Source organism: Carcharodon carcharias, chromosome 19, assembly GCF_017639515.1.
Source record: "Carcharodon carcharias isolate sCarCar2 chromosome 19, sCarCar2.pri, whole genome shotgun sequence".
NCBI lineage: Eukaryota > Metazoa > Chordata > Chondrichthyes > Lamniformes > Lamnidae > Carcharodon > Carcharodon carcharias.
Window position 1 is genome coordinate 26,052,598 of NC_054485.1, and position 13,992 is coordinate 26,066,589.

Sequence of the window (13,992 nt, forward strand, 5' to 3'; positions counted from 1 at the left end):
TGTGTTGGGGAGGATATGAGTCACATAGGATTTTGAGGTTGTGGAAAAGCCAGCTTATGTTTGAGTAATGGCTGGGAAGCAGGTGTTGGGTCTGGAGTGAGGGTACGGAGTTTAAGAGACAATGGGTTTGTCTTTGCCAGTGCTTAGCTGTTTAGCTGGAGGGAATTGTGGCCCATCCAAACCTGGGCCTTGGAGGAATAATTGGACAGCACATAGGCACTGAAGTGTCAAGATAATGGAGAGGCAGAGCTGGATATGATCAGTGCACATGCAGAAGCTGATCGCATATTTGTGGATGACGTTGCCAAAAGGCAGCATTTGGGTGAGGATGAAGAGGAAACCAAGGATGGTTCTGTTCTTGAGGTAAATTGTGTGCAACTAGGAAGCTAAGTCATTGGTAAAAATACTCCGGCTAACTAACAGAGGAAGAACAAGAAAATACTTGCATTTATGTAGCACCCTTCATGATCTTAAGATGCCCCAAAGCACTTGATAACCAAATATGGTCACTGTAGTAATGTTGAGAAATGTAATGACTGATTTGAGCACAGTAGGATCTCATAAGGAGCAATGTTATAATGGCTAAATCAACTGTTTTTGGCTGTTAAGGGATAAATCATGGCCAGGAGAATACAGGGGAAAGCTCCCATGCTCATCTTCAAAAGTGCGACACGGGATCTTTCACATCCACTTGAGAAGGCAAATGGGCTCAGTTTAACATCCCACCTGACAGTACTGCACTGAAACACCAACCAAGATTTTGCTCACAAGTCTCTGCAGTGGGATTTGAACCCACAACCTTCTGATTCAGAAGCAAGACTGCTGCTCACTGAGCCACAGCTAACTGAACCAAGTAAGGGTAGTCCTACTAAGCTGGACAATGGGTGAGAAGGCATTGGAGGAAGATATTGTGGTGATCCAGAGAAGCAACCCCTGCTCCAATAAAGCGATGTTTTGGCATTTTGCATGTCAGTAATCCTGTGGTCTTCCTGAATTACACTGACAATCTAAGGTTGGTTTTGTGCTGTGGCCTGGGTTCAGACTGGCCAAACTCATTTCTCATAGGGCAGAAGCCATCTTTCTCAGCTTCTCTAACACTTCCTCAAATACAGTTCTCTTGTACAAAAAGATACACACCCATTGGTAAACACTTGTTCAGAATCAAATCAGTAAAGTTCACAGAGGGGTATAAAAATTTTGGCAGAACAGGTGAGAAAAAGAAAAAAATAAATAAAATTCACAATGAGTCCCAACTGCAAGCTCAGGGCTTCTTTTTTTTAATCCTCTGCAAATGATTCAGTTTACCGAATATTTATATCTATTGCTCTTAATGGAGCTATTAACAACATACCGTGTTAAAATCAAAGCTGTGTCTCATTGCAACCTTACCTCACTAACTCTGAGTTTTCTTGTGCTTGATGGGACCAGTTTTCCAGTCTCTCGCCGTGGAACTGCAGCCATGGTATAGATTTCCTTGCTGGTCTTCTGTTTTGATCTCAGAAGTGCAAGGCTTAGCTTGGTCGACATGCCAGGTAGGTTGGGATTGTACAAGCTGATGCACCAACCAGCATATACGGAAGATCTTGGGTCAGTTTGCTGCACGGGATTTGGCTTGGTGTACTTAAGGTAGCACCAACTGACATTAGTGGTTGTGTGAAGGCTCGGAAAGTGTAGTACCTGTTGCATATCACTAACTTCTGGGAGAAGGGTGCTGGGTTTTGCAGGACTGGGACTGCTGGGTGGCTCAGGTAAAGTGCTGGCGGTGAGCTGCTGAAGTTCTTGCACGTGCAGAGGAGCTCTCTCTCGGGCCATCTCCTGGGAATCTTCCTTCTTCACTGGCCCTAAAAGCGGTTTACTTCTGTACTGATGTCCAGGCCAGAGTTTGTACTTCTCTGAAGGCCCGGGTGGCTGCAGGGAGGACTGCAGGAGGGACAAAGTTTGCTTTGAACTGGAATCCCACTCTTGGGAGGTTGGAGTAGATGAGACCTTTGATTCAGCTGGACGTTGTCTTGGCGGCTGAGGTTTCTGCAGTCTTGTGGTTTCCTCTGCCCTTGAGTGCTTTGCACTTAAGTGTTTAACAGGTTCAGTGCTCTCTTCTGATTCCTCTTCAATCTCTTCCTCTTTCACACGTTTCTGCTGCTGGGTCTCCATCGTCAGTTCTAAGCTCCCTGCTGGAGACAACATTCGTTTGCTACCACCAATGGTAGATGGATAACTATCTGTTCCGCATGTGCCCTCTGTTGGTGATGCGAGTGGTATGTAACCCTTTCTTTCTGTCATGGGTAAAGGTATTCTTAAGTATGATGATTGAAAGAAGTCTCTGTGGTGGCCGGCAATCATTTGTGCCAAGTCGAGCCCTATCCCGTGCATTGCTGCAGTACATACAAGGGTGCCTTTGGGTCTGCTGTCTTCTACTCTACAGATGACCACTGCGGAAGGGCTTTCTGCTGACTGCGTCACTAACATTTGTGACAGAGTCGTGTACATCACACTACCGTAGGTGGGCATGTGGGTCTGGACCCTAACGGGCACCACGAGTGATACCACAGGCCGGAGAGGCTCAGGAAATTCAATGACGGAAGGCTGCGATACTGACAATGATGCAGTGCCTGGGGATGAAACGGCTGAAGAAAGGGCAGCGCTGGCTGAGCTGTATTCGGACTGTGAATGGAAAGGTGGCGAGCGAGAGGGAACGCGGATTGGGGGAGACTGGTGGGACGGGGGCTTTTGCTCCCGGAAATGAGCACCAGCTTCTGCTTGCAACTGAAAGGCAAGCTGTGAGCGCAATGGCAGGAAGGCAGCTTGTGAAGTGGATGTGGGAGCTGGCCGCTGCACGTGCGGTAGCGAAGGAGGGTGAACTGGCGACTCAACAGGCTGCTGATAAAGCGGTTGTGCAGCCTGGAGTTGCGTTTGTCTAATGGGCATCTGTGGCGATGGAAACAGAGGATATGGGACATGAGGCAGAGCAATGGGAGTTGAAAGCACCTCTGGCATCACTGGTGATGAAAGCAGTGACGATATCTGCCCTTGCTGCTGCAGGTGATGCTGGCCTGGAAAAGGAGAGAGCTGCTGTTGCAGGTATTGCTTCTGTTGTGGCACTGCTTGTGGTAATGGCTGCTGAAATGCCTGGAAGGCCTCGGTTGGTGGCTGGGTGTAAAACACTTGGGCAGTATCAGACTGCAGTTGTGAAACACTTGGCTGGCAGCAATGAGGCGACGGAGGAGGAGGGGGAGAATGGTAATGAGAACTTGGACCAGGAACAGAAGATTTACCGAGAGCATGTACTTGCTCATGCTTCTCTTGCTTTGAACTGGATTTGGCCTCTTGCTCCGATTCGGTGTATCCACTCAGTGAAGTCTGGCGAACCAGGAAACACCTTCTCCGCTCTTTCAAAGGAGAGGGCAGCTTAGAGGCCGAGGATGATTCAGAAGACAGGCTGCCATAATCAAAAGACTTGCTGCGCGCTTCTGACGCTTCAGAAGGATGTTGCCCGCTCGATGCCTGCTCCGATGAGGACCGTCTCATCTCACGTTGGTGGTGGTAGTGAGCGGGCACAGTCAGCATGTGAGAGCCTGGAGGCCTGGCATGGATCTCCGACAGCTGCCCAGCGAGTTCCTTTAATGAGGTGGCTTCGGGCTTGCAATGCTCTTCCCTTTCAAATGACGCCGAGTGACTAGAACCGTGGGAGATACTACTTTCTTGACTTGGGCTCCTTGCCAGTGTGACAGACTCGAAGCTCGATTCACCCGAAGACTGCGACATTTCAGCCAATCGCAATCTCTTCTTTTTCGGTGGCAGCTTCTCTGTTGGAAACTGCGAGAGGGTTTGACTTCTCTGTGGCCACTGGAATTCTTCGGGTGCTTTTTCCGGCTCTTTTGTGCCAGCTTCCTTTTCCTTCTCCGATTTATCCGGCTCCTCCGTTACAAGGATTTCAGGGACCTGTATTTTGCGTTGGCGCACTAATCGGGCTTGTAAGGGATGGTGATGATGATGGGGCCGATGGCGAGGATGCTGAGAGACTGGCTGCCAAGATATCGTTGGTTCAACCTCCCCAGTTTGTGAGGGATACTCGACTGGCAGGCTTTCTTGGGAACTCACACTGCTTAGGTGTTCTAGAGATTCTGATTTTTCAAAAGAACTGGGCCTGCTTAACGCGTTGGTGTGCTGGATGACAGAGATTTCCTTTCCAGTTGTTCTTTTGCTACTGCTGTCGGAACTCAGGGCCTGAGATAAACTTTCTGATGACGTGGGCCTGGCCCTGATTCCTGGGTCCAGGCTTGCTTCTGTCACCTGCGTAGATTCACTTTTGGCTATAGGCAGGGTCATTACTGTTGGTCCACCGGCAGTCTGAGATGACACTGGTACCGAGGACTGACCGGCTCCAGAACTGGACGCCGCACTTGGCACTGCAACAGAAGAGGAGGTCGATCTGCTGCTGTAGTCACTCGGGGCTTCTTCATCATCTCCAAGACTCTTCTCTTTCCTCCTCTTCCTCGCAGGTGTGAGCTCTAGTGATGGACGTAGCTTGTAATGCACTACCTGTGGCTGCATATCATGAGGTAGAGCTCGACGTTCTGTTTCTCTAGGAACATGTGCCAGGTAGGGCCGGGATCTTGGTGCGTGCAGTTCCGAGCAGTAATATTTCTTATGGGTTTCATAGTTGTTCCTTTTCCGGTACCGCGCCCCACAGATGTCACATTCGTACATCAATCCTTTCACCCGTGGGCCTTTCTTGGTTTTTTTGGTGGGGTCAGTCTCGGCAGGTTCTTGCTCTTCAGACCTGCTTGGCAGTACCTGTGTCTCTTTCCCCGAATAACTACCTTCCTCTGTCTGATATTCCATCCCCGAAGGCAACTCAATGGCTTTTTGTCTCTTCAGCATGCGGTGTTGTGGTATTAGCCCATGGCTGTGACTGAAGCCCTGCTCCAGGTCCGTCATCCTATCATCAAAAGAGTAGCTTCCCTTGAATGCTGGCGGGAAACTGGTGCTACTTGCAGAAGGCATGGAGTTGCTTCGCGTCAGAGGCACTGTTTCGGTGGCACTATGGGCGTGGCGTGCTGCTGAGAATGTATGCCTGCTTGGATCTGAGCCCAAGCTACTGGAGCCCAGTGACTTTAGGTCAAACTGAAAGGATTCTCTAGAGGTACTTGGCTTTGGAGATTCAATGCTACCGCGTCTGGATAAAGAGGTCCTACGAGGCTTGACGCTGTCAATTTGACTGGTGTCCACCACTGCTTCATTAATGGTGATGAGCTTTGTGATGTGTTCTATGACATTTTGTTCCATTTGGGTTTTAGGCACGGAAAAGGAAAGTGCACCAGGCTTGTCTTCCAGGGCCATCTGCTGTGTCCTCTGAGTTGCACTTGCTGCTATCATGGATGTTTTCTGACCGTATCGACCATACTTCCCGAGAATAATCTCAGCGTAAGACTTTGCACTCGTCTGTGGAGGACTGATTTGCAGCTCCGCACTTTCCGAACGAGAGAAGTAACCTGACTCTGTGCTCCCTTTGCTCCCAGGGCTCAGGAAAGTCTGGGACTGCTCGTCAGCTAATGCCTTCCTCCTCTCACTTAACCGCAGTGCTAGTTTTTGCTTAATAGTGTGCGAGTCTTCTGGCTTGTGGCTGAAAGAAAGGTCAAGGGAGGATTCTGAAACCTGTGAGCCTTCTTCGAGAGCTGGTGTTTCACTTTGCTGAGCTAACGTGAAGGCTGCCTGCCTTGGACTCAATTCCTGTGTGCCAAATGAACTGGAGCCTGGAATGTGCTTATGTTTCGATGGCAGGTCGAGCGAGTGACCTGACATCCCAGATGTCTCGTCTTCTGAATCTGTGCTTTCGTCTCCTTCTGTATGCTCCTCAGGTTCGTCCCCGCTGAGCTTCTCCATTTCCAAACTGGAGGTGCTTGTAAACATCTCTCCTTTTGTGCCCGATACCAGCCCTGCTTTGAGTTTATGGGCGTGAGATTTCCTATGTTTGTACAAATTGCTTTTTGTCTTGAAAGAGAAGCCACATGAATGGCAAGGGTAAGGACGCTCCCCTGTATGTGACCTGATGTGTTTTTGGAGCACGCTGGGCTTTGCACAAGGTCGACCGCAGAATTGGCAAATGTACTTTCCGGGCTTTTGAGGCTTTTTGTCCTTTCTGGGCACCTCCTCTTGTTTTAACGAAGCCTGAGGGGCATGGTGGCCATAACCAGGTTGGACAGGCTGAGGGTCCTCTTTGGGAATGATGGCGGAACGGGAGGGGAGAAGGTGTCCGTGTGAGTGAAGCCCGGTGTGGACGAAAGACCCCGAGGCGACGGGCCCCCTAGGGTCAAACAGCTGCCAGGATCGTCTCTCCAGACCAAGTTCGGGTTTTACCGGGGCCATGAATGCTGGTGGCATGGGCTGTTGCAGGAGCTGTGGCGAGGTGTGGTGCGGCTGCTCGTAGGAATAAGCGCTGGTGTGCTTTGGCTGGTCTGGCATTGGGGCTTGTTGGTGAACGTGCTCTGTGGGAAGCTGCAGTGGTCCTGGAAAACACGATTGAGGTGGGACAATGTCACCACTGAGGCTTCCTTGAGGGTGAAGCTGGCCTGGCTGATAGGCAATGGTCGATCTTACACTTGAGGGAGAAACTTCACCTCTGCTCGATTTCCTGCCTGGACTCTGATCAGACCTTCCTGTACTTTTCTGGCGTGCAGTGCTTGGCTCAGGCTCCATGACCTAGCAAAAGGCTTCAAGTACTATTGCGTTGGAGTTTGGCAGGATTCATTTGCTAAACTTTGTGTCTTTTAGAAAATCCCTGCACTGCTCACATTTGCTGAGAATGTTTCCCCTGCTCCAACTGTGTATTCTGTTAAGGTTCTTATAAAGTATCCCTGCTTGATACTGATGCAAAGAGAAGGGACATTTATTTAAAGTTCACTTCATGGCGAGTTCCTTCGAAGGCAATTATCAATCACACACAACTTCAAGATTGTCATTCCAAACAGTTTTTCTGGGATCTTCTTTACAGCTTCTCTTTTCTTCCATTATAATCTGGCGTTGACAGTGTTCCTTCAAGATAAAAATAAAACACACAAACGACAGTCAATTATTGCATTTGCATGACACATCTTCCAATACAACAACTTGCATTTGCACAGCACCTCCACTGTAGTAAAACATACCAAGGCGCTTTGGAAAAATTTTGACCTTTCCCAAGGCTTATAAAGAGATATTAGAAGAGGTGGGCAAAAGCTTGTTCAAACAGGTAGCTTTTAACGAGACATCTTAAAGCAAGCGAGGCAACTCCTGAATTAGGAGTCCAGGCAGCCGAAGGCTGATCGCCACGCGTGGAACAATGAATACCGGGGATGCGCAAGAGCTCAGTTTAGCTTTTGCAAGCCTAAGCAACTCAGCTACATGCAAATGATTTAAGAAAACCTGCTGGCTGCTAAGATTTCCTGTCTTAGGCTTTCTGGACTGTTTATTTTTGGAAAGGGGTTTGCCAATGAAGATATTCCTGAAAGAAGAAAATGGAGAGGAAATCAATGATTCACACCAATTTGTTCGACGTCAGCTCTTGCTTTCTGCCTTAGCTTTAAAAGGCAATATAAGGCACTGTGGTGGGTCCTGCCGCGTCGGATGTAGCGGACCATTCAAACGTCCATTCACTTTGGCAGGACCGGAAGATCCTGCCGGCGGAAGGGGCAAAAAATTCCAGCCACTATTTCCTGGTCCTTCATGTAAAGGTACCTGTAGGTGACTCCAGTTCCACAAGGCGTGTTTACCCCCTGAAGTGATCTACTATTTAAGAAAGTCGCCACCGACTTCTCAGGGCAACCAGGTTTGACAATAAGTGTGGCCTTGTCCATGGCCCAAGAACAAATAAAAACAAATCAAAGTCCTCTAACCCTTTACATCAATGCTGAGGTGCCTTTATGTACAGGTATCAGCAGACCAGAGTCTCCAATCCGCCTCCAGTAAAATAGAGCTAATATCCCATCAACCTATCAAATAAGCTAACCGGAGTATAAACAGAAAATGCTAGAAACAATGAGCAGGTCAAGCAGTGTTGATGGAAGGGAGAAACAGGGTTAATGTTACAGGGCGATGGCCTTTCATCAGAACTGGAGGAAGTCTGACATTGAACAGATTTTAAGCAAATACAAAGCCAGGGAAAAGGAGGAGTGGAGAAAAAGAACAAAAAGGAAGGTGAAAGGCAGGGGTAATTAAATGATTAAAGGGATGATGGTGCAAACAAAAGAGGGTTTTAAAAGGACTAGTGAAGAAAGAAAAGTTGAATAAAAATGGAAAATGCTAGAAATACCCTGCAGGTCTGGTCTGGTCTGGCAGCACCTTTGGAGAGAGGAACAGGGTTAATGTTCCAGGTTAATGACCTTTCATCAGAACAGAATCATTCCGTCCCAATGAAACGTCCATTTCTCTCACCACAGAGGCAGCCAGACCTGCTGAGTATTTCCAGCTTTTTCTGTTTTTATTTCAGATTTCCAACATCTGCAGTATTCTGTTTTTGTATTTGAGAAATCATGGATCTGGAGGAGCTGTTAATGGCAATAACAGAAACAGTACCTGCACCTGATGTCTGAAAAAATGGGAGAATAGTTATGATCTGAAGTTGCTGAAATCAATATTGAGCTGGGAAACCTAACTGAAGATTGCTTGCGCTTCCGTTGAGCTCAATTGGAACAGTGTATGAGGCAGTGAACAGAGAGGTCAGAGTAGGAGTGGGACAGAGAATTAAAATGGGAAGCAACCAAAAACTCAGGGTTAGGAATGTGGACTGAAAGGGGGTTTTCAGCAAAGCGATCATCCGATCAATTAACTGCAAAATGGGTCTTTGAGCAGCAAATCAGCTTGGGAATAAAGCCTCTTATCCCTGGTTAAAAATTCAAATCATCTACAGGTGGCATTAGGTCATAGAAAATTGGAGTATTTCTGCAATAACCTTAATGGCTTAAATCAGTATACTATGCCAGGAAACATGTTGTTGATGTTAATTAAATTCTGTTGATGAAAGTCAGATGGCATTGAAGCTTCAACAGGCATTGGCAAATGGGGATGATTATGACCTGTTGCAGGTCATGTGAAAGTCATGTCATAGTCATTGTTTCCTTAACTCCCTGCCTCAATACCTGTTGACCTCAAAAGCTTATTGTATAACTGGTAAGATTTCTTCTAATTCACCATTTTGCAATTGCCATGAACACTTTAATTTGTATTTGCGAGCATTTTGCTTAACAAGTTTTGCTGATGATACAAAAATAGGTCGTAGTTGTGAGGAGAATACCGAGAGTCTGCAAAGTGATATAGATAGGTTAAGTGCATGTGCAAATATTTGCCAGATGGAATACAATGTGGGAAAATGTGAGATTGTCTATTTTGGCAAGAAGAATAGGAAAGCAGGATATTATTTAAATGGAGAGAGACTGCAGAATGCTGCAGTACAGAGGGATTTGGGTGTCCTTGAACATGAATCAGAAAAGGTTAGCAAGCAGGTAGAAAAAGTAATTAAGAAGGCAAAATGGAATGTTGGTCTTTATTGAAAGGGGGATGGAATATAAAAGTAGGGAAGTCTTGCTGCAACTGTACAGGACATTGGTGCAACCATACCTAGAGTATTGGGTATGGTTTTGGTCGCCTTACCTAACAAGGGATATTTGCATTGGAAGTAGTTCAAAGAAGGTTCACTAGGCTGACTCCTGGGATGAAGGATTTGTTTTATGAAGAAGGGTTTGTTTTATGAAGAAAGATTGAGCAGGTTGGGCCTATACTCATTGGAGTTTAGAAGAATGATAAGATTCTGGGGGCTTGACAGGGTAGATGCTGAGTGATGTTTTCTCTTCTGGGGAATCTAAAACTAGGGGACACAGTTTAAAAATGATGGGTGTCTCATTTAAGATAGCGAGGAGGAGAAATTTCTTCTCTCAGAGGGTTGTTAGTTTTTGAAATTTTCTTCCCTCGAGAGCAGTGGGTCATTTAATATATTCACAGCTGAGTTAGATTTTTGATCAAGAATGGAGTTAAGGGTTATAGGGGCAAATGGGAAAGTGGAGTTAAGACCACAATCAGATCAACCATGATCTTACTGAATGGTAGTGCAGGCTTGAGGAGCTGAATGCTCTACACCTGCTCTTATTTCTTATGATCTTATTAAGTTGCTAAATGGCATAACAGTCAACCACAGATGCTTATAGTTATAGTCACTCACCCTCTTCAAATTAACTGAAAAAAATATTTCTCCCTTAGCCAACAGGACTCAAAGTAAAACGATTATTCGGTCACTATCACGTTTTGGAAGCTTTCTGTGCTTCATTGGCCGTAAATTGCTTTGGGTCATCCTGTAATCATGTTTTAGATACTGTTTAAGAGATAAATGTTGGCCAGGACATCAGGAGGACTCTATTTCCTCGTCAAATGGCATTTTTTTTTTACCTCTACCTGAGAGGGAAGATGAGGAAAAAATACACCTCTGACAGTGCAGTCCTCCCTCAGTACTGCCCTGAAGTATCAATCTGTGAAACATGACTTGAACCCACGACCTTCTGTCTCCGAGACATGAATACTGCCAACAGAGCTTGGAAGATCAAATTTTCTGCGTGGATCTGGCTGACTGGGATGAACAGATTCTCAGGTAAGAGAGAAAACTGGGTTAACAAACTAAACAACTATTTTGTGAAACTGAGAACAAGTTACAATGGTTAAGGTTTGGAAAGTTCCAATTCTTATGTCTTGTAAGCTGTGTTGATATCTACTGAGTCCAATGTTGCTGAACAAGTCTAAAAAGTATCTTCATGGTAAAAAGTATTGAGAGGGGCAGGGTGGGCAAGAAGGGGGTGGAGGTGGCGTCTGCATAGGTTGGCAGGTGGGAGAACTGAGAGGGGACATCACAGAGAAATTCAGATGTAACTCAAGGAATTTTGCGGTGCAAACTGCAATGAAACCAGCGAATGCAAAGCTGTTATCACTCATGGATTATGCTAATGATAGATCTTCTAATGCTAAGTAAAGGTTCATTATATTAAATGCTTAAGCAAAGAACTGTTATGGACAGGGGAGGAGAGATAAACTGAAACCCCACCTCCCCCCCACCCCCCACCATTCATTTCCCTTCTGCCTATAATCAGTGTGGTTTATTTTTTGAGAAGGTCGATGTGTGTTTTTAAACCCCTGTTAGTGTGTGGTCATTTTAAAAGTACCAGTAGTGGGTTTAAACAAAGAAGATTATTTAGGATTATTTACTCACACACTCACCCCAAATGATCAATGCTACATCAGTCACACACCACACATTCAAGAAAGATACAATTTAAAGAAGGTGGTGCACTTCTGCAAGTACAAACCAAAAGATTAGTTAATAGTTCATGTGTCTTTGCAAGTCCAGTGAAGAAGAAGCTTTTCCCACTCTTGAATTGTAATTCAGGTAAGGTCAGGTGACTGGGGGATCAGATATCAGGATTACTGCAAGATTCCTTTGAAGAGAAGAATGTTCAACAGGTCATGAAGTCAGGCACTTGTGGCTGTTGTTTCAGGAGGTCCAGTTGCTTTACAGGTAAAGTTGAAGCTTTGGAATCAGGCTGGAAGGCTTTTTAAAATAGTTTTAAGCCTTTCTGTTCTTAAAAGGCAAAGGTGGCACAACCTTTCTCTGCAGCTGTTGTCTTGTCAGTGTTATTCGCAGACAGCTCCCAGGTCTCTTCTGAGATTTGGAATAGAAGGATTTAAGTACCAGAGAACCAATTTCAGCCACATGGTTAACAGCCATTGATATACAATAGAAGCTAGATGGTAGCCTTTCATTATCAGAGATCCAATTTCAATTACATGATCAACAGCCATTGATGCACAGTAGAAGGTAGATGGTGATCTTCCACACTTAACTTGAGGATGACTAGCCTCATCAGCTTTCCTTTGTTACATTGAAAACCTAGAGACATACAGTCTAGATGTCCATTGACTTTGTGTTTTAGAGTAAGCTTTGAACAATGGCAGATGTGAATTCCACAAAGGAGTGCTATCTAGACATGTCCATTCAAGGGGAAGACCCTCAACCAGTGTGATTCAATTTGGAACTTTCTGGAAGCTTGATAGTCTGGATGAAGTTGTAAAGGTCACCTGACCCCCCTTGGCAGCCATCTTAACAATTCATCAGTGTCCATTTTTAAATAAAGGCAGTTCCAGAAGCATCCATACGAGCACAGTCCATATCCATGCATTTGACATGCCTTTTACCACACAACATTAAGCAATTTCAAACCAGCACATGCCATACAAAACTACTTCATGATTTGCTCCATTCATTGAAGATTTTCCTGTTCCCTGTTAGTATTCCAGGATAAATATATAACTCCTCCTCTATCCATTTGATATTTGATCTCATTTCACAAAATTACAACACCTCATTCAAAATGATTCACCCAGAAAAGCAACTACTCAATGCTAGGTCTTCTAAACACAGGCAGACGTGCCAGTGTACTAACTCTATGGATTTGGTGCAAATACACTACCAATGCTCATATTACTTATTTAGTAGTAGAACTGAGTGTCAGCTGCTTAGGCTGATTTTTTAAGATTGCCTCCCACTATCCCCCCCCTCCCTCCTTCCTCCCCCCCTCCCTCCTTCCTCCCCCCCCTCCCTCCTTCCCCCCCCCTCCCTCCCCCCCCCTCCTTCCCCCCCTCCCTCCCCCCCCCTCCTTCCCCCCCCTCCCTCCCTCCCTCCCTCCCTCCCTCCTTCCCCCCCCTCCCTCCCTCCTTCCCCCCCCCTCCCTCCCTCCTTCCCCCCCTCCCCTCCCCTCCCCCCCCCTCCCCCCCCTCCCCTCCCCTCCCCCCCCCTCCCCTCCCCTCCCCCCCCTCCCTCCCCTCCCCCCCCCTCCCCTCCCCCCCCCCTCCCATCTCCCTTTCCCTCCCCCCCCCTCCCATCTCCCTTTCCCTCCCCCCCCCTCCCATCTCCCTTTCCCTCCCCCCCCCTCCCATCTCCCTTTCCCTCCCCCCCCCCTCCCATCTCCCTTTCCCTCCCCCCCCCCTCCCATCTCCCTTTCCCTCCCCCCCCCCTCCCATCTCCCTTTCCCTCCCCCCCCCCTCCCATCTCCCTTTCCCTCCCCCCCCCCTCCCATCTCCCTTTCCCTCCCCCCCCCCTCCCATCTCCCTTTCCCTCCCCCCCCCCTCCCATCTCCCTTTCCCTCCCCCCCCCCTCCCATCTCCCTTTCCCTCCCCCCCCCCTCCCATCTCCCTTTCCCTCCCCCCCCCCTCCCATCTCCCTTTCCCTCCCCCCCCCCTCCCATCTCCCTTTCCCTCCCCCCCCCCTCCCATCTCCCTTTCCCTCCCCCCCCCCTCCCATCTCCCTTTCCCTCCCCCCCCCCTCCCATCTCCCTTTCCCTCCCCCCCCCCTCCCATCTCCCTTTCCCTCCCCCCCCCCTCCCATCTCCCTTTCCCTCCCCCCCCCCTCCCATCTCCCTTTCCCTCCCCCCCCCCTCCCATCTCCCTTTCCCTCCCCCCCCCCTCCCATCTCCCTTTCCCTCCCCCCCCCTCCCATCTCCCTTTCCCTCCCCCCCCCTCCCATCTCCCTTTCCCTCCCCCCCCCTCCCATCTCCCTTTCCCTCCCCCCCCCTCCCATCTCCCTTTCCCTCCCCCCCCCCTCCCATCTCCCTTTCCCTCCCCCCCCCCTCCCATCTCCCTTTCCCTCCCCCCCCCTCCCATCTCCCTTTCCCTCCCCCCCCCCTCCCATCTCCCTTTCCCTCCCCCCCCCCTCCCATCTCCCTTTCCCTCCCCCCCCCCTCCCATCTCCCTTTCCCTCCCCCCCCCCTCCCATCTCCCTTTCCCTCCCCCCCCCCTCCCATCTCCCTTTCCCTCCCCCCCCCCCTCCCATCTCCCTTTCCCTCCCCCCCCCCTCCCATCTCCCTTTCCCTCCCCCCCCCCTCCCATCTCCCTTTCCCTCCCCCCCCCCCTCCCATCTCCCTTTCCCTCCCCCCCCCCCTCCCATCTCCCTTTCCCTCCCCCCCCCCCTCCCATCTCCCTTTC

The 13,992-nt window shown here is 48.4% G+C and overlaps 1 protein-coding gene across 4 annotated transcripts in view; it reads right to left on the reverse strand.

The window, feature by feature from the left end:
* The window catches only part of LOC121291157 (transcription factor HIVEP3), a 370,482-nt gene that overhangs the window by 67,035 nt on the left and 289,455 nt on the right, over positions 1 to 13,992 (reverse strand). For all 4 annotated transcript variants that reach the window (XM_041212244.1, XM_041212245.1, XM_041212247.1 and 1 more), the window contains one exon: positions 1,390 to 7,032. In XM_041212244.1, coding sequence (XP_041068178.1) covers positions 1,390 to 6,696 — 5,307 coding nt within the window. In that variant the 5' untranslated portion in view covers positions 6,697 to 7,032. The remainder of the gene's footprint in view (positions 1 to 1,389; positions 7,033 to 13,992) is intronic.